Source organism: Thamnophis elegans, chromosome 4 (genome assembly GCF_009769535.1).
Source record: "Thamnophis elegans isolate rThaEle1 chromosome 4, rThaEle1.pri, whole genome shotgun sequence".
NCBI classification, from domain to species: domain Eukaryota; kingdom Metazoa; phylum Chordata; class Lepidosauria; order Squamata; family Colubridae; genus Thamnophis; species Thamnophis elegans.
The window spans coordinates 22,732,737-22,760,194 of NC_045544.1; the positions used below are offsets into that span (position 1 = coordinate 22,732,737).

The following is a 27,458-nucleotide window of genomic DNA, read 5'->3' on the forward strand; positions in this document are numbered from 1 at the left end:
TGGAAGCTTAATCTTAGAAAGAAGACCATGAATACTGAATGCACTAAGTAAATCAGGTATTTACTGAAGGCTTCAAATTGTTCCAAAATTAAATATAACTCTGAAAATACTAGATGTCATACTATAAAAAGGGCACATGGTTTCTTGATTGAACAGTGAAAGCATTAGTAAATCATGTTGTCTCTGTTTTAGACATTCCATAATAAATTAAGAACACATGCAAAAATAATTTAAACTCACAAGGGACAATTCAACCAACATTAAGCACCTCAAAGCCCCACTGAAGCAAATTTAAGCAAACCTATAACTTATCTATTTCAATTAATGGAGCTGCAAAGTATTCAGCTATTACATCGTTTATATAAAGCTAACAGTTCTATCTTATTCCACACAGCGGAAAGAAAGAGATGTCTAATTTATCTGAATTGATTTAGTCATTGATCAAAATGCCTAAAGGGATTTTGGTGATGCCTTTGGCAAGCCTAGTTGTTGTCTCTTTGCTAACTAGTAAGCTAGCCTAACTAGTAAGCCAGTCTATATGCATCAAAATTCAGGCTGGCAACCATTCAGAATTTGACAACTTCAGGCCATCAGAAACCCAAATACTCTGACATAAAGCTATCTATGCAAACAGATCACACCAATAACATGCTACTGGTGATGTAGAGATGGATGCATTTTTGTGCAGTGAGCCTATAAGCCTCCTTTCAGTTGTTAACAATATAGTTCTCTTTGTTCTACGTGCTGTAAAATATGACGACTTACCTGCTTGACCAGTGGTAACGGTAACAGCTGCAAAAAGCCTCTGGGAACGGCTTAAGTCGGAGACACCATTTAAAGCTTCAACTTCAAAAGTATAGTTAGCATGAGCCAACAGGTCCATGACGGTGACATAGTTGTCTACTAATCCAGTTTGCTGGGGCATATATCCAACATTGCTCCCACAGGGAACACATTCACCCTGTTCCCAGCTGCACCTCTTGCATAATACCCTGTAGGTCACGTCATTTCTTCCTCCGTTATCAGCAGGAGGGCTCCACTCCAAACTCACAGTAGTTTGGTTAATATTGAAAATAAGGTTCTGTGGTGCAGATGGCGGCCCTTTGTTAAATACAAACACAAAACAGGGATTGGGGGAGGGGGACAGAGATTGAAAGAAAAATCAGCAGGGAAAATTTAGCTCTGTTTTAATTACCCAAGCTAAAGCTCACCAGGCTTTAAACTTTTCATTTTATCTACCACACACTACCGAAAATTCCTACTTGAATTCAATTGACAAGAAGCCATATATATTTTCCACTAAGGAAACAAAGGCAAGGCACTTTCTATGTATTTACTGCAGGCCTTTTGCAGCTTTTCTTGTCTGAAATTAAAGGGTAAGTTAATGTGCCTCTGAAGCTGACTCAATGAGAGTTCCTCAAAATGAATTTGCTCCTTTCAAAATGCTTAAGTTGGAATAAATGTAAGTACTTTAAAAAAAAAATCTTCTGTAATGTGATTTACAAAAACATGGGGTACAGTTTCCTTTTTGAGAGGTCTGCAAATATTCATTAATTGAGCCACCAATGGCTTATTTTTCTTCTCAGAAATTCTTAATTTGATGTTGTGCCACCTTAGATATATCATGCTGAAAATATCTATGAGAATCATATTCTCCTTCTTTCAGTTATGTGTTTATTCAGCGTCTGCTTCAGGTTATGCTGAAAAATGCAGCCGTTAAATTTATTGGATTCTACATTGTTTCTTTCTAACTTTCTCCCCCTTTTGCTATTTTGCAAAACACATTTGAAAATGCTTCTACAGTTGCTTTGTGTCCTAACCAGAACTAAATGGGAGAATGGGAAATCAATGATTGTGATTGGCTAAGCAATAGGAAGCAACTCAAGAATAACTCACTTGTGCATGCAACATATGGTGGGTCAGTAGGTGCTCTGTAATAGCTGTCTTCACAATCACATCGCGAAGATCCTTCCCTGTCTGAAAAACTGTGCATTGGGCAGCGGGAGCACTGCAAATCTTGTGAAGATGACTTATAGAATCCACGTCCACAGGCTAAGAAAGAAGGAAACAAAACAGATATCATTTTAAATATAACTTCTTTTAAACACACCTCAGTATCAGGTACAGAGAAAACATATGATATATGCTCTTAATGAAGACATTCACATTTTTGTCTGAAACTGGAATTCTATTATTTTAGGGCTACCAGGCTGCAAAAATCTGGATTCCAAAAGATGGCCTTAAAATGGTAGGACTTTCTATATCACTTTCTTATCATCCAGTGTTCATTCAGACTTTTGCAGCCCAGATTTATAGGTTTACTTGTTCTAAAGCCAGTTTCTAAATGAACTTGTTGAGTTAAATGAATTTGTTTTATTTAATAAATTTATATCCAGTCGCACGACTCTGGATAAACAATACGTTTTTCTGTCATCAAAAACCTGTTTCCATATAATATAGATTATTAATTCTGGTTGTTTCACACATCTGTTGTGAGGATTTCCAAAATATTATACTTGAAGACCTTATGCAATTTTCAAAAGCAGAATATGAAATTTTTCAGCATTTTCTATTAGCTTATATCCAACCTGAGATGACATGAATTTTAATATCAACTCTTCACAATTCCATAAGCACAGAAATATTTTTCAAAAAAGATTGTATTCCTGTAACCATTCTTTACATATTATCTTTATGCTAGCAATGATCTTATCTTCTGAGATGCGAGTCTCATCCCTTCTCCCATAGTAAAATAAATATTTATTTTAGAATCACCTGCAGTTTGTTCAGTTGGCAGAAAAAAATCAACAATAATAAGCAACTACTGTGAAAATATTTGGAGGGACACGCTGCAAGTGAACAGTCTTTGGAAAACTCAGGCTGGCTGCTAGGAGGAATCTTTCCCAGTATTCTGGGCATGTACTGTATATGCATGCACAAAAGACAAATCCACTGAGACTGTTACTTAAGCAATACTCCAGGTAGAGGGTTCAGAGCAGCTCTTTGTTCATAGAGAATAAAACAACCATGTATTATTTTAAATATGTGTCCCTCATAACAATATTAATGGCCAACTAAGTTATCAAAGTAATGGATTCATGCTTAAGCTTAATCTGTTAAAACAGGCCATCAACAAAACAATTATTTTCAAATTAGGAGGCAAGTGCAAGAAAAAAGCATTGGCCATGCCAGTTTTTAGCTTCTTGTAGTAGTCACTATCACTACAACTGTAGTTGCTATCACTACAACGGTACAAGGATAACAGTATGCTTTTTGTGGCATTTAATATACAATTATGTGTTTGTAGGTCTGATGTGGGATATGTGCCAAGCTTCAGGAAATATGACTAGCTATTATACAATAACCACCTCACTATAAAATGTTTCATTCATTCATCCATCCATCTATCAATTTGTCCATTCATTCACCTTATACATTCACTTATCTCAAATTCATGTCTCTGGAAAGCTAACAACAGTAAAGAAAATCATTACAACACACAACACATAAGAAATCAGCATAACTATTACACAACCTAGATCTCTAAGCTAAATTGGTATGGAAGACATATTTTACTGGACAGTGCAGAAAAAAGACCCAAAAATCCACGAGAATCAGTCACACTAATAATTTCAACTAAACAATCCTCCATATACGTCTTTGAAATGACAATAGGGTTTAAAAGCTATGTGTGCTTCCATCAAAAAGTTACACTGAATGCAAAAGTATGCATAGAACTTTTAATGGTTCTTCAGCAATAGTGTGAATGAAATTTTCAAATAGAACTATCTTCTGGCTGCACACTAGCAAAATATTTGCTATCACCTGCCAAGTATTTCTCAGATATGTTTTTCTCTTTCCAGAGAATAATACTGGAACTGTCATATATATTCATAATGTCTATCAAAATTGACTCATTCACTATTGTTTACCCAATAGAGAAATGTCTCTTCCTGAAAAAGGTTTTGCATTTTAAAATGATGACTTGTAAATATCATAGTTTAATACATCAATTCTTTCATTATTCCCATCCCCCCACTCTCTGTGGGTGTTTCCCATATCCAGTCAATTTTACTGACTATTACCTTTTTGCGCAAACACATCAAATCGACATAGGTACATTCAAATCATCAAGTGATGACAAAGTTAATATATATGCAAATCTCCACTATGGCAAACAGCTCACAAAAGTCTATGGCATAACTAAATTAAATTGGCAGCACAATCCTATAGATGTCAATTCAGAAGGTCTATTACATTCACTGGTTCTTGCTTCTAAGTAAGCAGATTAACAACGCAATTTTAATTTAAAGACATGATGAGTGAAAAGCTTAGAATGAAAATAAATGTTAAGTCACATCTACTAAGAGAAAGCACTTAGGACACCAGAACCTTGTCTGCAAAATGGTCTATTGTTCAAAATATGCCAGTCAAGGAATGAAAAGAGCAGAAGGGGAGGATAAATGAGAAGTCAGATTATATCTCATACCAGCTGCCATTCACAAAACCATCAGAATCTTAAGCCAGGAAGAAAAGACCTTAACATTTCCCAGCACTTTTAATATAAGAGGAGCTCAGAAACAAAACTGGAGGGGGGGGGAAATTTGTTTACTAATTCAAATCATGTCTATTCTGAAACAGTTGAGGTTAGCATAAATTCAGTTAAATCAAGAATGTGTTTGCTTGCTTAAGACTGGGTCATCAAACTCAATTCTTAACATTATCATTTTTTATAAACCAATGCGAAACAGTTGTTTATACATGTAGGAAATATGCATTAAAATAGCTTATGTTACAATTGTCTACATTTCATGGGTAGTGAATGGCTTCTATGAGCCATTGTCAATTGCAGATATTTTGTCATCAGTTTTAGAGAAACTGATGGGCTGATCATGAATAATACTGTGGTAATGTATGTATTTTGGTTCTATCACCTATTTCAAGTCATTATTACTTGTTCTTACTTGGTTATTTTTCCTGATTGCTATATAATTTACTTATAATTTTGTTATATTGCTTTTAATCTGTTTTTAAGTATTGTCAGCTATCCAGACATGCAATACAGGTGAGAGTCCATTTAAATTCAATACATGTGTAAATAGTATGTATACAATCTCCTGTTCCTGAAAACAAGTGAAGACGCTAATGATAGGTGCTAATAGTTCCATATGCCATTCAGCATAAAGTGGGACAGTGAAATATTATATATAAGATACATCTGATTTTGGAATCTGGACAGTCATAGCTTAATTCTATACCTAAATGGAAATCTATTAGTCAAGATGGAACTCCCCCCCCAAACGCAAACACAAAATTTGGGGGAAATTGAAATAGCAGTATTTCACGGTACACAAAGTGAACAAATAAATGAACTCAAAAGTGATTCCTAAAAGATTAAACAAAGTGTATATACTATTGAAAATAATAGAGCTAAATTGTGAAATGTTGACATCTGATATAAATCACCAAATATGGAAAACACTAAAGTAAAATGATATTTTAAAAGACTTTGTTGCAATATGTTTGAATAGGTCTGGCTAGTAATGGGTTTGAAAGGCAACTGCACCAGTGTCGAAACTTGTGTCAAAGGTTATTTACATATCGGGAAAATAACTTATATTAGTCCTTTAACAAAAATGTTAAGAACCAAGTATAAATGTAAAACTATGAAAAAAAATCATTTAAAAAACATAATAGTAGTTTGTATGGGAAAGAGTGAATATGTGTGTGGGTGGAAAGAGAGAGAGGAGGAGGGAGAGAGGGAGGGGGAGAGAGAATGAGCGTGTTTAAAGACATTCTGGGATGAAATAACTCTATAGTACCATAGGACAGAGGTTAAATCAAACTTGAACAGAAGGAGATTCTTCATGGTTGAGTTAAAAAAAATGTTATCTGTGTGACAGGTTTATTTGCTGGAAATTTTTTCTTGGAGGAGCTACTAACAGAAATCCATAACTGTGAGATTCCAAGTAGTAAAGCAAGAGTCACAGCACTGTGAAATGAAGCTGTCTCTATTAATTGCATACCCTGATCATCAGTGTAGGGTCTCAGCTCAGCTGATAGTTTGTCAAATCTGCCTGGCTGAACTTGAGGATTTGGCAATGTCACTTACCACTAAGTATAACTTTGGGGGAGGGGGACATGGCAAAAGCACCCTTCTGAAATGAAAAAGCACTCACAGAGGAAAAACAGATGACAGATTGTGAAGACAAGAGAATCACAGATGGAGTCCAGGTGGAACAAGGTTTACATTTGGTTTACTTTCATAGTTAAACAAGGCCTACCTAGCAGGTTAGAACATCCTGAAAGAAAATGTATTGGTGATTTGTGTGAAAACAAAACTTTTTATGTTGGAGAAAGGCTCCTGTATAAATAACAAAAAAAAAATGCAATGTCTTGTTTTTAAAAACAATGAAGCCCTAAACTTTGCAATGTATTCATAAAACATTTTAGCATATGATTAAGGTGCTTAACAAATGTTCACAGGGTTCTAATGTTACAGGGTTCTACATTCCATTTTGATAAAAATAAAATTATAATCACTATCAGACATTTAGATTTCCCCATTTTAGGTAATAGCCTATGCAAATTCAGAAAGAAAGCATCATTTTTCAATAACTGTGTCATTAGCAGCCTTAGAAACTGTTCCTAATTGTATCTGTCAGCAGCATGTACATGAACAAAACCACATTATTTAAATAATAACTTTTAAAAAGTGAAGGAGCTTCATAGAGATTTCTGAGAGCAGCTTTTGGAGCAGTTCTATAATCCTAGAAACATTTTGGCTGCTTGAATAGGCTCATATATGTTCTTGATTACCATTCCAGAAGGAACTAAAGATATATAGTCCTATTAACCAATAAAAAATAGCTTATTTTTTAAAAATAATAATAATAATGTTACAATCAAAAATTAGTTAAAATAGAACAATTGGAGGTAGATTTATTGAATGGATGGAAAGTGTAGTTTAGATTGTGTTTGCAAAGCACACATGGGAAGATCTCACTTATTTCTAGTCAGTATCTTCTCTACTGAAGCTGCTTCCAGTTGAATTTTGGTGACTTGAACACACCAACCCACTGAAAAATCAAGGAAAAGATAAGACAGAATTGTTCAGAAGCTTTAGCTATTCACCAGTCTGCTTATTATACTATTTATTACATTGCCCTACATACACATAAACAAATGCATACAAACACACACACGCAATGTACCCTGGACCATTTTTTTTATAATTCTTCCATTTTTTTATTGTTAGAATAGCTAATCGATTGCATCCAATGTTTTGTTTGAAAAGCAAGCATATTTAATTAAAAAATAACTTGCAATGTATTTATGTTCTGTATGAAATGTATACATTCTGTTGCTTTTCATGTAACAGTATTTCAAATGCTTTGATAGAACTGCCCCAAGACTAACCATGTCATATTCTAACTGAATCAGACTATACTCAAAATCGGATTGCTTAATTGTTGGTGGGGACGGACAAACTATGACTATGAAGGGCAATATCAGTCATGGGAAGATCCTGGAGATATAATGAACAACGGATGTCAGGATTGTAAGAAAATACAAAGTTTATTAGGTAATGGAAGCAACACACTTGTTGCATTCAATCAGTGGTGGGAAGGCAAATTCATCATGATGTATCAATACTTATGGATTGTTTAGCATTCATAGTTGGGTTCCAACTATCTAGTTCCAATCTGGATCCAGAAAATGAGATCAAGAGATTGATATTTCTGTATTCATATAAGTGAAAATGGGTATATGGTAACAACGAGTACAAGTAGTCCTTGACTTATGCCAATTGAGCCCAAAATTGCTGTTGCTAAGTGAGACATTTTAATTTTGTCATATTTATTATTTTTCTTGCCACATTCCCTAAGAATTCAATTGTTAAGTGATTCTGGCTTCCTCATTGACTTTGCTTGTCAGTTGATAAAAAGTGATCATATGACTTTGGGACATGGCAGCCATCAAAAATATTGCCAAGTGTCCAAATTTTGATCATGTGACCATGGGGATCCTGCAATAGTCATAAGTGTGAAAAGGGTCATAAGTAACTTTTTTCAGTGCTGTTACAATTTGGAACAATCACTAAGTGAACTGTTTTAAGTCATGGACTACCCGTATTTTCTGCTCCTCAAACTACGTGTCATATCCAATGAGAGTCAGAAGGTAATAATGTGACCAGGGAGAGAAAAGGTTTCCTTTCATTGTTGGTAAAAATAAAAAATAGAAAGGATATTTATATTGAAAGTGGGGTATTTGCAAGTTGTTATCTCCTGAGATAAGAGAAAGCACACAAGCCACTTAGGTTAGCTAGCAACAACTTTGAGCAAAATATCAAAACAGTTAACTGGTGACATGGAACAAAAGGCAAGAAAAACCAGGGAGGAAACGGGATACAGAGAAAGATGAACAAAAGATAAGAAAGGAAATAATGCTTTAATAACAACCTAACTTATCTAAATCTGTTTATCAAAGAACTTCATAGAGTAATAGCAAAAGCACTTAGACTTATATACCACTTTACAGTGCTTTACAGTCCTCTCTAAGTGGTTTACAGAGTCAGCATATTGCCCCCAACAATCTGGGTCCTCATTTTACTGATCTCAGAAGGATGGAAGGCTGAGTCAACCTTGAGCCTGATGATTCGAACTGCCAAATTGCAGGCAGCAGGCAGTCAGCAGAAGTAGCCTGCAGTACTGCATTCTAACCACTGCACCACTGCAGCTCTTATAAGAGACTTTGGAAATACAGTTATTTTATACAACAGCCATAGAATAGAAAAGGAAAGTAGGCTACCAGGTGATCATACCAGTGTGATGGATAAGGAAGATGTATTCAAAAGTGTGGTCCATTTTATCCTCACAGGCTATTCTTAAATACAGGTAGTTCTTACAACTACAATTGGGACCAGAATTTCTGCTGCTGAGCAAAATGGTCCTTGAGTTAGTCATGTCCAAATTAATGACACTTTTTCCCACAGTTGTTAAGTAAATCATGAAGTCATTGACTTGGTTTGTCAGAAGCTGGTTAGGAAGATTGCAAACAGCAATCACATGACCCCAGGGCACTGCAATAATCATAAATGCATGCTGGTTGCAAAGCACCCAAATTCTGAACACATGACTATAGGGAAGCTCTGATGGTCATAATTTTAAGGATGGTTATAAGTACTTTTTTCAGTGTCATTGTAACTTCAAACAGTCACTAAAGGAATGGCTTTAAATCAGGGGTAAAAACAACTTACCTTCGCTATCAGTTTGCAAATGTGAGCACATGCGCCATCTCCGCATATGGGCAGGACCTTCCGCGCAAGTGCAAAGCATCAAAAACAGAACATGATTATGTCTGGGTGGGTAGGCATAGCCTCCCACCGCACTGCTACTGGTTCGCCCGAGCCGGATAGAGTGGCTGAATTATAGTCTATTAGCCTATTCTAATTTATGCTTCCAATATGACCTTTAACAGTGTAGCTGCTATTTTAATACAGCACTGAACCACTGAAGCCAATGAAGATGCTTTATCCTAGCTGCTATTAAATTATTCAATACAAAACATAGCTGCTGCCCAGCTATGTTATGCAACATTAACATAGATGGGATCTGATTTTAGTTTTGATAAATTGCAGTCTGGGTTTCTGAAAATTCCCACTTATGTCACCCAGATGTGTGCCCGGTACAGCATACAAGCTGGTCAAGGTTCACCAAGATGGAGGCAAGGAATTGGCAATTAATTCTACTTATATGGTTAAAATCAGCCCCTCCAAATGGGTTGGTTTTCCTAATTAAAAGGGATAAATGTAAAACTAGAAAGTGGATGCATGTGATGAGTACAATAAGCCTAATTGGTCTGTCTCCTGAGTTTCTGCTCAATTAGGGTTTGGCTAAGGCCAATGAATTAATTTGCTGACAGATTGGAGACAAAGAGTTGCAATATGAACTGAGCTGTATTACAAAGATTCCCTGGTCACTGGGGGCAATAGAGGCTCACCACCTCCAAAATATTTGTATTCTCATACTTATTCCAATTACAGAAATGCTTTTTTTAACCCGTGCTTGCTTTAACACTCTCCTTTCTATCAGGCTCAAAAAAAACCAAAAACCAGTATTCAAGATGCAGTGACCCTGTAAATCAGGCGGAACATGTTTGTGTTTTTTTGCTCTGAAAGGATGGTTATTCCAATCATTATTAAATAAGTTCCCTGGTTACCCTGAGGAATTTAATATAACTTATAGTTCGCATACTGTATATGTTATTTTGTGGCAAAATTTTGCTACATAGACACAGGGGTATACACCAGTGATGGATTGCCAATATTTTACTACCGGTTCGGGCACGCTCGCATGCGTGAGTTTGAGTTTGAGTTTGAGTTTTATTTCATTTATATGCCGCCCTTTTCCCTAAGGGGACTCAGGGCGGCTCACAACTCAAAAAGGGAAGGGGGGATACAAACAGTTTAACAAGAACACAAAACTATACATAGTTAAAAAAGCACAACAATCATACTATTCGAGATAGGGGCAGCAGATCTTTAGCCCCAGGCCTGTCGGAACAGCCAGGTTTTAAGGGCTATGCGGAAGGCCTGGAGGGTGGTGAGGGTACGAACCTCCACGGGGAGTTCGTTCCAGAGGGTCGGAGCAGCCACAGAGACATGCTCAAAAGCATTGGGGCGGGTGGGTGGAGCCACTACTACCGGTTCGCCTGATCCGGGCTGAACCGGATGCAGCCGACTGAGATCACCAACACAGGAGAGAATGACCAGCTGTAGACAGAATTGTTAAATGTTTTCAGTGTTTTTACTTTAATCATTTTACTAAAAAAAAAAAAAAAAACCTTTAATTTTTTTAAATTTTTAGAAAATTAAATTTTCTAGCTTTTAGTTCTATAACATTGATTTGTTTTTAGATTCAGCAATATTCTGTTAATTATTGACCATATTTCAAAGACTGCATTTCTGATATTCAGGTTTCTTATAATCCAGATTATTTTACAAAGAGCATTGCAAATTATCAGATACCTATGGGCACTGTTGCTTGATGACAGTTTCTGATGTGTTTCATAAATATTCTTAATAATGAATAATGTGTATGGATGAAGGAAAGACAGATAATCCAATAAAAATTGTAAAATTTGTAAAATTGATTGGATATGGGAAAAGGCACACATATATATCGAAGAATCCAAGAAAGAATTGTAGAATATTTTATCAATCTATGCCTATTTTCAGTGGAACATGCATACCATGAAAAGTAAAATTAATCTACTAAATTAAATCACTGTTCTATTTTACAATGTCTGTGGATTACTGATAGGCAGCAAAAACTGTGAGATCATAATTTCAATTATTTTGCTACATGAAAATAATTTATATTTATACTTAACAAAAATAAACATGAATACTACATATCACAAATACTGCATTTAAGGGATTACAACGTCGGCACTTAATCCAGACAGATTAAAAACAATCTAGGAACAGATTCTGCACCAAAAAGGTCATGTAGCTTCAGTTCATGCTCTATCAAATGATGTTCTCAATATCTCATCTAATAACTACTGTTCACCTGTGCCATTAAGCGCTAATATGGCATCTGTCATTCAAGAGAACTGCAATATAAATAAATCATCTTCAGAGACAGTGCAAGGAAACAGGACCGGTAAATACATACATACATACACACACATACATAAGACATACATGCATACATACATACATACATACATACATACATACATATCTATCCAGTAAACTATGTACTAATCTACATAGTGTTTTTCAGAAAAACAAATGACTTGGCTTACATATCAGCCAGCAACAGCTGATCCATTAAATTTTATTTTAAATGTAGGAATATGATAGCTAAGCAAGATCAATTAGTTCAAAGCAAAATATAGTTTCTGTAATTACTTCCTATCTCTTTACTAGAAGTGGCTCTAAGTTTATCTGTACGGGGAAGCAATTATATGGAATGCATATGTTTTATTTTGGATTTTGTGAGAGGGAAGAAGAAGATAGCAGAAAGATGCATTGGTTATCACTTATTAAGGAAGCATTAAGGATTTTGTGTGTGTATGTGCGTGTGTAGGCTAGCCCATTTTTAGATCTTTTGTTTGCCTTCACATATTCATTTTCCAAAATTCCACAAAGATGGGCAGAGTGAAAAGGAAAAGCAGCATTAAATAATCAATTTATGCCAATGCTTAATAGTTTAGATAAAGTATTTATGTATAATGGCATTCACATATATAAACACAGATATAAATATTCAAATTATTACAAAATATTATTTTATAAAATTAGGGGGGAAAGATGGCTTTACTGCTTTTAGTTAATACTAGCAAGAAAAAATGTCTCAGTTCTTTCAAATTCTGGACTCCTGTCTTAAAATTTATATAAAGTTATATAAAGAAAATTGAAATAACCAGTACAAATTCTTTTCTATATCATACTCTTATAGCAATTTATAAAGCTAGATATTTCACAGTCTCAGCCTCAACTGAAAGCATGAAAAACAGAATCTCAGCAAGCCCTAATTATCACAAGAATCGTTCTGCTTCAGGTTTTTTATTATACCTATAAATCTCGATATGTGAAATAAAAAAAGATTTTCTCACAAATCAGCATTTTCTTCTTTGTTCAATAAAAACTTCTAAAACATTTCAAAGTTATTCAATAGACTTCAGGGATGCTGTTCCATGTTTATTTGATTGCTGGCCATTTGCATTACTGTTAAGTTTTGGTCTTTCCTCTACTCTTAAAAAAGCCTAATTTATTCCTTATTATAAATAACACAACAGTATTATATTCAGTACTAGAATTTGGGTAATGCCTGAAATAAAATAAATTCCAATTGTAAGAGTCAGAAACTGTGAAAAAGAAATCTCCCACTCATTTTGTAAAACACACATAAGTAAATAGAACCTTATTTCTCTAAATGTTTTGTACCATTAGATATTTTAATTCCTAAAAGAACCACGAGGTTTGATGAAGATATGAAAGCATCTTGTGTTAATAGTTAAATAGTATTTTATAGGATCACCTTTTATAAATATTTTTTATACAGTAGGATTTCAGTATTTACACTTCAGCCAAAAAATAAGTGATAGATTGAAATCACAACTACTAAGACTAAACAGATATAAGTATTCCTCGACTTATGACCATAGCTGAGTCCAAAATTTCTGTTGCTAAGCATGAGTTGTTCGGTGAATTTTGCTCCATTTTACAACCTTTTTGCTCCATTTTACGAAATTTCTTGCCACAGTTGTTGACTGAATCACTTAACAGTTGTTAAATTAGTAACATGTTTATTAAGTGGCTTCTCCATTGATTTTGCTTATCAGGCGGTTGCAAAAAGATCACACTGTTAACCATCATAACTGTAAGTCAGTTGTCAAGCATCTCAATTTTGATCATGTGACCATGGAGATGCTGCCATGGTGTGAAAAACAGTCATCACTCACTTTTTTCAGTGGCTTTGTAACTTTTAATAGTCACTAAATGAACTGTTGTAATTCAAGGACTTTGTATTGCAAAACTTACCAAACCCAGCATCAAATTTAGGGTTAGGGTTAAAGTTAAGTTAAACTGAAGATGAATTTCTTTTAAATTCCCTGTCCTCCTCAAATACTGACATACTTTTCTAACTAGCAACAAGTTCAGCCATACATGCAATGGTAAAGGAGCTGTTTTATTCAAAAATTCTTCAGTTTCTGCAGCATAAAAAAAAAAGTTAGACTCTTTTTGGATTAATTTATTTCTATTTCTTTAGAAAAACACTTCAGCTATAAAAAAAAGGATTAGCTTATTAATGTGCTACTAAAATCACTATGCATTGTTCATGTCTTGAAAACTTGACATGGAAAATTAGACAATGCATATAATGATTTCTTTAACAATTTAAATAGTTTGCTAATGACAGAAATATAAAATCTTGACTTTTTTGTTTAAAAAAAATTGCTGGCTTTGACATTCCTCCCACATAAAATTCTCTCTGAACTTTTTCTCCATTTTTAAACATACGTAAAAAGATGAGGAATAAAGTTTATTCACTGCTTTTAATTTTTACCTTGTCACAATCTTCTTCTGGCTGTCAACCATGGAACCCTGACACTGGCATCACAATTTATTTCAATTTTATGAATTTATAAATTAAATACACCAAATAACAGTAAAAGAGATACATTGTATCTTTTTTCTTGGATGAATGGATGGAAGAATGAAAGGATAGTTGGATGGAATCAAACAACACAGAGAACAGGGGACACACAAAGACACACTCACGTACTCAACTCAAAATACTAAGCACAGATAATACTCTTGCCTCCTATTTTCTCCACAACTAAAACTAAAACATCATAGAAACCAAAACCCCTTTTAACAGAGCATCTTTAAACATAATTGCCTCAATCCTAAAACACGTAGACTTTATTAACAAGTAATAAACATGCTAACAAAACTTTAAACACAACTTTTTAAACATCTTGGAAAAAATACCATTGTACAAAGTGACTCTGTGTTTAATTGTTTTAACTTAAATTATTTTACAGCCAATAGAGCAAAAAACTAGGAATACTCTTATCATAGAATATACATTACATTACATTAAATAGAAATAGCTACTCCTATGGATCAGGATTGTGAAAATAGGGGAGATAATAATAAAATTGAGAAAATGAAAGAATTTACCTGTTGCCAGATTATTTGACTTGCATTTCAATAATGATTGACTGCATTTACCATGTCTCTTTAGCCCTAACTCACCACTGCCTTTTCAAAAAAAAAACCCTGAGTTTTATTTAGAGGTTAAAAAGAAAGACCAGGCAGGTATCCTGAGATATTTTTTCCATTCCGATTGTATAAATGAGAACCTCCAACATATTAACTTTATGTTAGAGACACTCAATATTACCTTAGCCTGTGTGGAAATAAGCAGCAGTTAATTTTAGCAGATTTATTTACTCCCCCTCTCAAAACAAAAAAGAAAAAAGTATGTAAATCATCATGAAATGAAATAAGGATTTAGGCTTATAGTTTATTATCAGAACTTTATTTATGGAATGAATTATATGAATATTGCTTATAATATATAAACTTTAATATCAAAATTGAAAAATAGAATGCAAATTAAAATTTTAAAATGGAATAAAAATATAATTAAAGAGAAGTAACAACTTGCACATTTTATCTATATTAGAGAAGCTAGGTATTTCATCAAGATAAAAACTACTTTTCCTATATATCTTGTGTTTCATACTACTAATATACCTTTGAAAACAAAACTAGCATAATTAAAATTCATATTTATTAAACGAAGTATAAATGCAATAAATGTGGTTAACATAATTTGGGGAATTTTTTTTTGAATTTCAGATACTTTGAAATCAGAATGAGCTTTGAACACTTTTATTTATACTCCCCTCTACCTCATTCCCCTTTTTTGATACATGTATTTTAAATAAATGGATAAATTGATAAATATAAACATTTACCCATTTATTTTGGAAGTTACAAGAATCTGATCCTTCCTCCAAATATCCTAATATATGAAGGAAGTATTAATTTTTCACCATGCTAAAGAAACAATATGCTTGAAAGACTATTAACTGTAATCTGAAAATGCCTAAAGATGTTTTGTATTCAGTTATCAATTAAAATATTTTGCAACTTTTCCCAACAGTACTACTTGCTCAATAGTTTATTCTTACACTTTAACATGTATTCCATTAGTAACATTAACATTTTGTACTTTATCTGAAATGAGTGTGTAAAAAAACTATTTGAAAATAGATGTGAAATTAAATAAACTGAGGTGAAATTTATGGCTAACCCCCCCCCCCCCCATTCCACACAGAGCTTCCTCTGCTTGTGTCAAATCTACGTAACGGAAATCTGTCTTTCAGCTATGTCACTATTTCATACCCATATAAACAGCAAACTTAAAGTGATGATGAATATTGTATCTCCATATTAATAGTCCACACTGCAATGAGATCAATACAATGTAATCCTATTTGTAAATGTGAAGTCATAAATTATTTAATGCTTGACTCATAATTTTAGCAAAAGGAAGAAATAGCTGAAATATACAATAAAAAGCTGATATCCTAAGCTATTTTTAATCTATTTATGCCCTAGTATGTTAATACCAGTCATTTATCACAAGATAGTAACATGCATGCTGACCTAGCAATATAGCTTATTGCAAAGGCACAACAGATACTCACTAATAGCTCAAAGTGTTATTAACACATCGTAGTGAGAATAAACATACAATGTATTTTTAATGAGTTTTAAATGGGTTACTTTTCTGCAGCATCAGGAATGTTTTTAACTTTCAGACATACAGTACACATTAGAAACTTTGTATGTTCTTTTTAATGTCAAGAATAAGAAGCGATAAGAAATATCGCTTCTAGCCCTCCTTTTTTTGGGGGGGGGGGTTAGGAAGCATGACAAAAAAAATCAGTTTAAGTATATAGGTTGATAAGGAGTTAAACTATAAGGTGAGCAGATCACTTTGTAAGACCAAAAGATGTTACTGAGGAAGAGATACCAATGGCTATTGATACCTCTACTAACTACTAAGAGCTGTTTGCTTGATGAGTTTAACCCTTTCTTTGAAGCCTAAGAAGGCACTTTTTAACCTGTACAACAATCTCTTTCCCTCCTCTCATCTTCATTCAGTTTGTTCTCTTTCCTAGCAGTGTTTTCTGTAACTTTTTTTTTCCTTCTGGAGTTTTTCTCCCTTTTCAGGTGCTATTTATGTCAAAAGTAAACAGGGGTAGCATACGATGTGAAATTGTATGATATGGGTTTATAGGGTTTTTATGTGTAAGAGAAAATAATGGGTGGAAGACAGTTCAGCATTTTGGGTTCACAGGCAAAAAAAGTGCTTAAAAGCGCACTCACAAAATTTGTCTGCAACTCATTAAAATAGCTACACCTTTCTTCTAGGATTGCAGGGCTATTAACTGCAGCACAATAAATGAGTGAAAATCCAAAATTACTATGCAGATGTACACAGGAAGGTGGCAGCTCCAGAATTAGTAAGAAGTTGGGTCAGGACCAGAACTTTTATATATTTTGTCTACTATTCTTTTAGTGATACAGAGCCTTCATGTATTCAGTGTCCTCTTTTTGATTACAGATAAAGAAAACAAATAAAGAAGACCATTGTCTATTCCCAAAATGAATAAAACGAAACACTTTTCCAAACTGCATAAAATTCTCTTGAAAGCTCTGCCAATAAAATAGTCTTGACTTGTTTTCATTAATCTTGTACTTTGTGATTAGTACTTTGGCTTGGCATGCAAGAACATTTTTAAAAATGTGTTAAAATCTCCTCTTTCTCTTACTAGCTTAATACCTCATGTTTCTGTAGTCTAAAATAGCTCATGTGCATTTCTACCATTTTCTTCTCTCTGTCATTGTCATTCATGGGTTATATAGATATTAAAGGCCTTTTTTCACCTTACACATTTATTATGACTCACTGCATATTCAACCAGATGTTTAGGTTGGATTGACATTTTTATCCACTTATAGAGTCCTTCCCTGGGCTAGGGAGATGTTGCTGTATGATGGTGTTAAAGGTATTGTTGCAGGATATAACAACATTTTCAAAACAAAGCTGTTGTTTGTAATTTACCATTGATGATTTGGTCAAGGTTGATCGTATACAAATGGTATTCTAAATACTTTTGGATGACACCCAAGGCATCTATTACTATTGGTAATTTCTTTTGCCACAGTCATTCTATTCCTACTTGCAGATCTTCACATTTTATGATTTTTCTCCAGTTCTCTCTCTTCTAGTCTGCTATCTCCAGGTTCTGTAATATCCACTATCTAGACTTTTTTGCTTTTCTCATCAATCAATGTTAAGTTTGTGATGTTATGTGGTAGGTGTTTGTCTGTTTGAATTCTAATTCCCAGAGTACAATACTTTAGCATCTTCATCTTGATTTTTTTAATTGTAATTGTAATTTAATAAATTTAAATGCCGCCCAATCCCGTAGGACTCCGGGCGGCTTACAAGAACAAGATTAAAAGATAAAAAGTTAAAAAATAGGGAAAAGACAACAAGTTTAAAATAACACACCATACACTCAAACTTGGTGGGGCTGGACCCCGTTCATGAAGTCAACAGCCCCAGGCCTGCCGGAATAGCCAGGTCTTAGTAGCTTTTCGGAAGGCCGAGAGAGTGGGAAGGGTCCGTATCTCTACGGGAAGGTCGTTCCACAAGGCCGGAGCAGCTACAGAGAAGGCCCTCCCCCGAGGGGTTGCCAGCCAGCATTGTCCGGTCAACGGCACCCGGAGAAGGCCCAGTCTGTGAGATCTTATCGGCCGTTGGGAGGTATGTGGCAGGAGGCAGTCTCTCAGATATCCAGGTCCTAGGCCATATAGGGCTTTAAAGGTAATGACCAGCACCTTGAAGCGCATTCGGAGACCGATGGGAAGCCAGTGCAGCTCGCGGAGGATAGGTGTAACATGGGTGTATCTAGGTACACCTGATATCGCTTGCGCGGCTGCATTCTGAACCAACTGTAGTCTCCGAACACTTTTCAGGGGCAGCCCCATGTAGAGTATCTGTTCTTTATCTGTTCCATTTTCCCATCCACTTCTTGCTTGCAAGCGATATTTTTTTGTTGCTACTTTGTCACACTGTTGTTTGTAAGCAGCATGTGGGATCTTCTTGCAGCAGCTATGTGTCCATTGTTTCTTCAGCTTTTTTTTGAGGCCATATTTGTTGTCTATTCAGTCTTCCCAATTCTGGCTTTGTATGCCTTTGTTCTTAAGGCTTGGACTTATGAGGTCAGAATTAGTCCCTCTCTCTCTTTCTTCAACTTCCCCTGGTCTTAACTATCATCAGGTATTCTTATTATCTGCTCTACCTTCTTATGATGATGATTTAATAAGGAGCATCATCATTCTTGTTGGGTATTTCTTTTATATCTGTGTTGTACTGTATACTGCCCAGAGTTTCTTAAGTGCATGTCATTACTTTTTTCATGAATAAATAAATAATCGCAACATAGCCTATCATTTAAATTCATATGTGACTGTAGATATTGAACCAAAATCTCTTGATCTCATTTTCAGATACAGAAAGTAGCAAGGTGTTCATTTTCTAGAAACTGAAATATATTTCTTTTTGAAATATGCTTCAGGTATTAATTGAGGAGAGCTGCAATTAGCAGTAAACTCAGACCATTCAAGAAAGCATAACATAATGTATTATGGGGGACTGATTTTTGATATTATTACTCCTCCCTCAATTCAGTTCAATCCTTTTTCAGGACCAAGTCTTCTTTGATTTTATGCTTCTGAGATGCAGATGAGTTGCTGGAGGTAGTTATGACAATAACAAACCTTGAACTTGATAGATGTATATAGTTGTTTTCCTGTAGGTGTCCCTGACTCAAATTGCATAGCCAATTTTCTTTAAATAAAGCTATAATGGTATGTCAATCTGATGGTGCTTTTAAACTAATAAACATCTTACAAATACAACAAACAAAATGCTGTTTACAAGTTTCTCGTAATTTGTGTATAATAAATTTGAGTATTCTTATCAGAATAATCTAGCATAATAAATTCAAAAGTGAATATTCTAGAACATATTATTATTGTAGTTGAGGGAAATGAAAATATTTTCTGGACTCACACAATGATGGACAATATATTCCTTGTGAAACTTCAGCTCTAAAATATTCCATCAACTGGTCCACGTAAACTTTAGTTTTATTTTAACATATTAGGATATAGTTAATTGCCTGATTCAAGCTGGTATTTAATTAGACAATTAAACTTTTTAATTGAATAATGCAGACTACTTATTATAAACTATTCTACTTACACTCGCAATTGATTTTATTTTATCTTTTCTCCTACAATATTAAATTTTTCAAATACAATTTTGATGTTTATTCTTTGTGAACATAATTATCTTCAGAGGTGCTAAAGGTTGCATGGAGCTTCAAAAACCCATTTCCTAGAACTCTAGAGAACAAAGCAATTTTTCATGCTTTAATTCCATTTTTTTCTCCTTTTCCTTTTTCTACTGATGTAACTGTCAGAGAAATCACAGCTGTGCTGACAATGCAATACATGTTGAACTCCAATCCATAAAGACCTTTCCTACAGAGACCCAGAGAAAGAAAAGGTGAAAATTACCTATTATTCTGAATTACAGAAATGGGTCAAAGTTTGCCTTTTAGAATCTTGCCCCACTGCCAGTGAGATTAATCAGGATAAAAATAATTCTATCTCTTCAGGATATGCTATCTTCTCATTCCCTACATGAAGTTTTGCTTAAATCTCTTGGTATGAAGTACTGGACAGAGTGGCAAATTAAAGCTGGCAAGGGAGGCAATATTGAAACAATTGTTGGTAATACTAGTTTATCTTTCTCTTACACTGCTCCAGAGGGGGGGAACCCTGCCATTTCCTCAAAAATTCACAATTCACAGCTAGAGATGTCACTATTGTTGTAATGAATCTTTTGCTGACATTTGGTACAAAGAATCTTTACTTCTTTTCTTCACAGGAAAAACAAACAGAAGTGTTCCTTTAACCAAACACATTTCATTTGCATTATTTGAGGATCACTTGTTTGGTTTCTGGCCTATGAAGACACTAACATTTTGAAAACTAGATCAAAAAAGCAAAATACCTATTCAATATTGAAAACCAAAAATACTGTGGCAGCTTTTTGTTGTGTTTTGTTTTCCAAAAATAAAAAATAAAATAAAGCAACTCAAACTTTAACTATAAAACAGTACTGTCTATATTCATCCTTGTACTATACAAAATGTATTTGTAGCTTAGTCATCTGCAATATGAAAACAGTACTGTAAACACTTGGAAAACTTAGTATGTCAAATTGGTATCTTCCAATTCTGTCGATTTATCAGCAAGCTTCATTGTCAAAATTTCTTCTATCTCCCTCCTTTCTAGATTAGTAAACAGTGGACTAGAATTGTTCCAACTATGATAAGATTTTTCAAATATTTGAATATAGCAATTGCATCATTTAGTACTTATTCTGTAATCTAAGGATATCCAACTTTATTATCCATCCATCCCATTTATATAGCCATCAAATGTTACTCTGGTAGCATACAATAAAAATAAATCATAAAAACCATTCCATAATAAAACACCAATATTGTTATTAACTAATATCTTAACATTTTTCAGAATTTGTTTTGTTCTCCTTCTAAAAACATTCCTGATTATCAATCCTCTTTTAAGGAACATGGTATCAATTTAAGGGACGTGGTGGCTCAGTGGCTAAGACACTGAGCTTGTCGATCAGAAGGTCGGCAGTTCAGTGGTTCAAATCCCTAGTGCTACGTAATGGAGTGAGTTCCCATTACTTGTCCCAGCTTCTGCCAACCTAGAGTTCGAAAGCATGTAAAAATGCAAGTAGAAAAATAGGGACCACCTTTGGTGGGAAGGTAACAGCATTCTGTGCGCTTTTGGCATTTAGTCATGCTGGCCACATGACCATGGAGATGTCTTCAGATGGCGCTGGCTTTTCGGCTTTGTAACAGAGATGAGCACCTCTCCCTACAATCAGAAACAACTAGAATATATGTGTGAGGGTAACTGTTACCTTTATCAAGAATTTAGCACAGTAATCTATGTGAGACTTAATGTAAGCAGAATAAAATAATGACATTATTTCTGTCTATCTAGATTTTATTGGAAATGTTTAGTTTAAAGTGAGTCTAGTTTAGCCTAAAGTGAGTCCATATTATGATTATGTTTTTAAAATATTATGTGGTATCACTAATACACACTAATATTGTTCATAAAGGAAACAATAAATGCCTTTAAGACTTTAATCTGACACTAATTTGCAAAAATAATTGCAATAGGAATATAGAAGGGTTTATTTTGTTTTGAGTCCACATTTTTAATAAACTAACTTGATATGTAGTTCATAGGCTAATACATAGAATGAATCACTTTAACTCAAAAATATGTATCAAATTAATTCACTAATATAGAGCAGTCCATAGAAATTTATATCACAATACATTTGTGAGCTTTTGCCATGCTGCAAAGCTTTTACTGATAATTAAAGAAAATTCTGCTATTGAGGTTACTTTACAACTAGCAATTATTTTAGCTACCTGGCTTTGATCAAACAATCCCACAGGAAGAAAAACACTGTTCATGGATTTACAATTAATAAGGGACAAAATCAGAGAAAAAATTAGTGGGTCAATGACTTGAAAATAAACTAGTTTCTACTACATAAACAATCCTCTAATATACCAGACTTCTAATTGCTTTTCTATAATTTAATGTGTAGACATTTCTTAAGTATACGTTAAAGCTTTTTTTTTCTATTTATTGTATTATAAGCTTCCTTTTTACCAAGGAACTCAAGGTGGCAACATGAAAATTTTCTGGCAATCTTTAATCAATTAATTCTGACCACTCAGGTAAATGAGATTGAACTCTGTAGCTCTATACACAATGATTTACAGCTGATCATAAAATTACTCTGGCACAGGAATGTTGCCAATAATAAATATTTATGAAAAATGAATGAAAGAAGTGATGCAGTTTTAATCTGTATGTCAGTAGCTTAATTCAATGTCCTTTTAAGCAGCAGGTTAAAATAATAATGTAACTGTACTTTATCTAGGATTCCAAGAGCATCATGCAATTTAAATCACATAAATACTATCATGTTTTGGCAATAAAAATCAACGGATTGGATGTTAGTTTTTTTTAAAGAAAATGTAAATAGTAATCATACAGATGGCTAATAACCATTTTTTTTTCAGAAAAAGAACAAATAAGGAAAGGCAAAGTTAGCAGAAAGTTAAACAAAGAATATAAGAGGCATGCAAGAAATACTTGAATACTTGAAAAACCCATTCCAAGATAATGCTAAACCACTTTTAGGAAACAATTTCAAAACTGATTAATTGTCCAACAAAATCTTGTACATTTCATTGATTCTCACTGAACCCAAAAATCCCCCAAAAGGCCATACTGATCAACATATTCTGCATTTTTATTTGATCGTGAACACAAGAGGAATTAGTTACAAAGTTTCTATTTGGAAAAAAAGTGGCTTTTTAATAAAATCACTTGATTGTTTTTTATTCAAAGGTTTCTCAGTTCTTAAATTAATGTATGATCATTCTTATTTGAAAATAAGATTCTACACAATCAGAAGAAAAATGAACAGAAATAAGAGCAACAATCATTAGTTGCTTTCAGCCTGCTCCTTTCAAAGAAAAAAAATGTTCAAATGTATCTTGCACTTAAACAGATATTTAAGTGTTACAACTGCTATGCATAGTTAATAATATTAACACATATTCCTCACTAAGAACTGCATCCATGACAATCATTTATTATATACTAGAACAGCATATTATATACTCATAGAGCATTATAAGAGCAACCTGCCACCTAACGAACAATACCCTACATTATATTTAGGTTGATACAGAGTAAAAAATATTTTCTTAAGTGATAATATATATCAAGGGAGAGAAACAATTTGATAGCTAAACAACACAGTTCTGCTTACTTGCACAGCACACACACACAAATACACAAACTGGCAGCACTTGCATTTGAAGTGTCAGATAACATTATTTCCAAGATGACACTGAGGGCCTTCATTGGGTATGCATAAGGTCAGTGAATATTAACTTCATTTACACTTGGCTGAGAATTGGCTGGTGTCAACAATAGAGGTTTAGATCCTCTGCTGAGTGGGGTTAGAAGCTGACAGAAAGCTGCCACTGAGGAAGATGGATGATCCTACTGGCTGACCCCTTTCCTCCTAAGTGTCACTGTTTGGGCCTCTTTTCTATCTCTACAACAAAAGAACCTCTCCGAGTTTCCCAGTGGCCTTCAGATTCTTAGGTACTAACAGGTCCAGACATTTTCATTGATTGGATTCTATACTCCTAAACACAAGAGTTTGTCCTTCTTTGACTAGCCAAGCCTTGGCACAGATGTCTTTTTATTTTGTAATTGCTTCAGTGCTGTCTATTGGGAAGATGCAGTCAGACAGGCGAACACCATGTCAACACAGAAAATGCTGCAGTATTTATCTCAGTTTCCCAATGGCATCTGGAAGAAACTGATATGTTGGTATGACTGCAGAATTTAACCCATGTGTAGCTCATCTGCTTAACTGTCCTTAATCTGAATTTCCTACAGGTAAGCTTTGTTCTCAGAAAAAAGCCATCAAAATTTCTTCTACATTTGTAAATTATAAAAGGAAAACCAACCCTCTCCTGACCATGTTTATAAAAATTAATGCCGCTGAATTCACCTGAAAGTTCAATAAGGAGTAAGAGAGTTCAAGTTATAAGTTGTAAGCTGAATTCACCTGAAAGTTCAATAAGAAGTAAGAGAGTTCAAGTTATAAGTTGTAGTATTTGTTATAAAAAGGAGAAATTCTACACTCAGAGTAAAAATAGAATCATACTACACACTCTGACATAGTTTTTAATTCAATAAGTATGATAAATTAAAATTGTAAGCAGGAATCAAGCATCTATATGCCAAATAGCCATGTGAACATGACGAAATAAAACTAGAAAGACTTTATTTTGTGGTTGTTGTATGGATGTTGTATTTCTAATTTATTTATTTATTGACAATTTCCCAAAAGCTAACCCAGGCTTCTTTTGCTAAATTCCAAGGAGATTTGTAGGCCTGATCACTTGGACTAGCACAGGATGTTCCTCCTATTTCATATTAGGAATAAATTTGGGATGCCGAAGATACTAAATAGTCCTACATGAAACAAATTAAAAGATAAAGCAGATTTTTTTTGTTTTTATTATTGCTACTGCACCTCACTTGTCAAATGATACCAAAAAAAAAAAAAAAAAAAAGCTTCTACCTTGCACAAAAAATATGGTGTGAAAGTTACCGCAACAAAAATAATCCTTTCACTCATAATCACAGAAACAATGAAGAAAGATGACTCCCTGGAGCAAACTAGAACAAAACAAAGTAATATAGGAAGGAAGGAAGGAAAATACATATTACTGCTTGTCATAATAAATAAACTTAAATAACTTCCATGGCTAAATAATGTGCAATCCTCTATTGCCATATATACTATATCAAGAATAAGCATTTTCACTGTAACATTTAAAGGTACATATTTATCCTCAGCTATTCTATTTAGTCACCTCATAACCATTTAAATATATGACAGCAATGTAGTTCTATTAACAAATATCTCTGCATAAGTGGAGAACTGGAATTAGCTAAAAGAATAAATGTGTCTCATGATGAATAGTAACTTTTCACAGGAACAATTTAAATTACATTATAATTATATTTATATAATTATAAGCCATGTCATTGCCTCGGTGAAAAAAAATAAGTAACAATTCATTTTGTCTCTAGAGATGGGAATAGATAGAATCCAATCCCATATCATTGTCCATATCATTTACTTTGGCCTCAATTTCCTCATTTCTTCACAAACAGCATTGTGTTTGCATGTTTGCCTAATAGGAGTCATTGTTTGCATTATGTTAATGGACCACACTGCACATGAAAGCCTTAAAAATGGCAGACTAAGTGTATTTACTATAGAAAAAATATATCCATTTGCAGATCAGGCTTTTGTTCTAACTAAATCAGAGAAGTAGTCCCTCACACACTTTAGCCCTCATAAATGAAATGTAAGTGCAACTTAACATATAATTTTTACACTGTGTGTTTGCACCTTTTGAAGAAAAAAATACAAAGTCAAAGCTATAGTCTATGTGAATCTTCATCGTTAACTTTTAAGTATTAAAACTTTAAAAAACTAACACCATTTCAACCTATTTAAGATTGAAAATTTGTGTTTTTGCTTTATCCCAACTGACCGAAAGTAATGATATCTATTAATACTGCAAGTGGTACAATGCAGGTAATGTAATTAGTTACTATTGCTTACTCAAAGTTTTGTCATGAAATGGAAGCATCTAGAATTAGATCTGATATGATTACATAAAAGATTTTCTTTAGCAAGACTAAAAAACCTGGATTCTTTAGATCAGTGGCCCCCAACCATTTGGGTACCTGGGACTGGTTCCGTGGAGAGAGGATTTTACGTGGACCAGAGGGGCGTGGTTTCATATGCTGCCTGCATCCATAGTAAGTAAGATCTTTATTACGGTCAAAGACCAGCAATATACATTTGTCTTTACACTATATTAAAAATACTAACATTAAAATATAATTAAAAGTATTTACATTAAAAGTGGATAATAACATTATGGTCCAAAGATTGTTAAAGGTATGTCCAGATAATTGGTACAAGATGGTACTATACTGTAGCCAATTTTTTTCTTATGGACATTGCAGCAGCAAAGAACCTTGCCACTGCATACGTGGTAGCCGGGTTAGTGTCCTGGAGGAGAAAGCCTAGATAAACATCCCACAGATGGGGCTTTACTTGTTTGCAGGGCCCATTTTGTGGCATGCTGCAGACCAGTGCCAGTCCATGGACTGGGAATTAGGGAACCCTGCCTTAGATAAATCTACTGCTTATAATAAATTGCAACAGGTAAATAGAAAGCCTGATCATAATAATTTCTTCTGATGTATCACCTATGTATGTGGACATTCATCTTTTAGCTTATCAATTTAAGGCCCATAATAGGGATCCAAAAAACAAAACAAAAAAAAATGTTACTCTTTCAACAACTATTTTCCATGTGCCTTGTTAATCTAGTTTTGCAACTGGCAAGTGGATGGGTAAAGAAAAGAGAGAGGCTGTTATATATCATTTTATATCAGTTGGTACCCAACATTCAAGTTGCTTAGCCAAGACTACTATACTGTTTAATTCCAGACCATATATATAAACAAACAGTGAATAAACTTAGATGCTTAGAAGTGAAGTTGTATTTGCTTTGTTATTTTTCATTAATACAGCAAGACAGTCAAATTAATAAAACACCGGCATCTTGTTCAATTTACATTGCTCGGGATAATGAAGTTATCTAACTGGGAAGGGAAAAGATATCTAGGCTGTTTAGAGAGCTTTGCAGATCACTTATTCGCATGGGAATAGAAAGTCTAAAACACAAGATTATAAATCCTTAACATGCTTATAATAATAGTCCTTGGCCTAACATGCAAAGCAATGCTCCTAAATTAGAAACCTGTGGCACGGAGGAAAATCAGTCCCTAAGGACTTCCAAGAGATGTTCTGAGGACCAGGTTCAGGCAACTGAAAGCATCTGATAATTATGCGAGTGAATGGCCAGCTGCAGACTGTCACTGCATGATTTCTACCCATGTTCCCAGAGTGATTAGCCCCAAAGCACAGCAATAAGAGGCTGTCTCAAGAGGTGCAGGTTCTTTCAAGTTATAATTAATTGATCCAGAGAGATCCTTAATTGATAGGTTAAAATGTCCAATGCCAACTATAATAATATAA

The 27,458-nt window shown here is 34.1% G+C and overlaps 1 protein-coding gene across 1 annotated transcript in view; it reads right to left on the reverse strand.

Moving 5' to 3' along the window:
- Positions 1-622: 622 nt before the first annotated feature.
- Positions 623-27,458, reverse strand: part of LOC116507238 (ephrin type-A receptor 7-like) — a 47,595-nt gene continuing 20,759 nt past the window's right edge. Inside the window, exons 4-5 of the mRNA XM_032215250.1 lie at positions 1,897-2,052; positions 623-1,101 (exon numbers count right to left, since the gene is read on the reverse strand). Coding sequence (XP_032071141.1) covers positions 623-1,101; positions 1,897-2,052 — 635 coding nt within the window. The remainder of the gene's footprint in view (positions 1,102-1,896; positions 2,053-27,458) is intronic.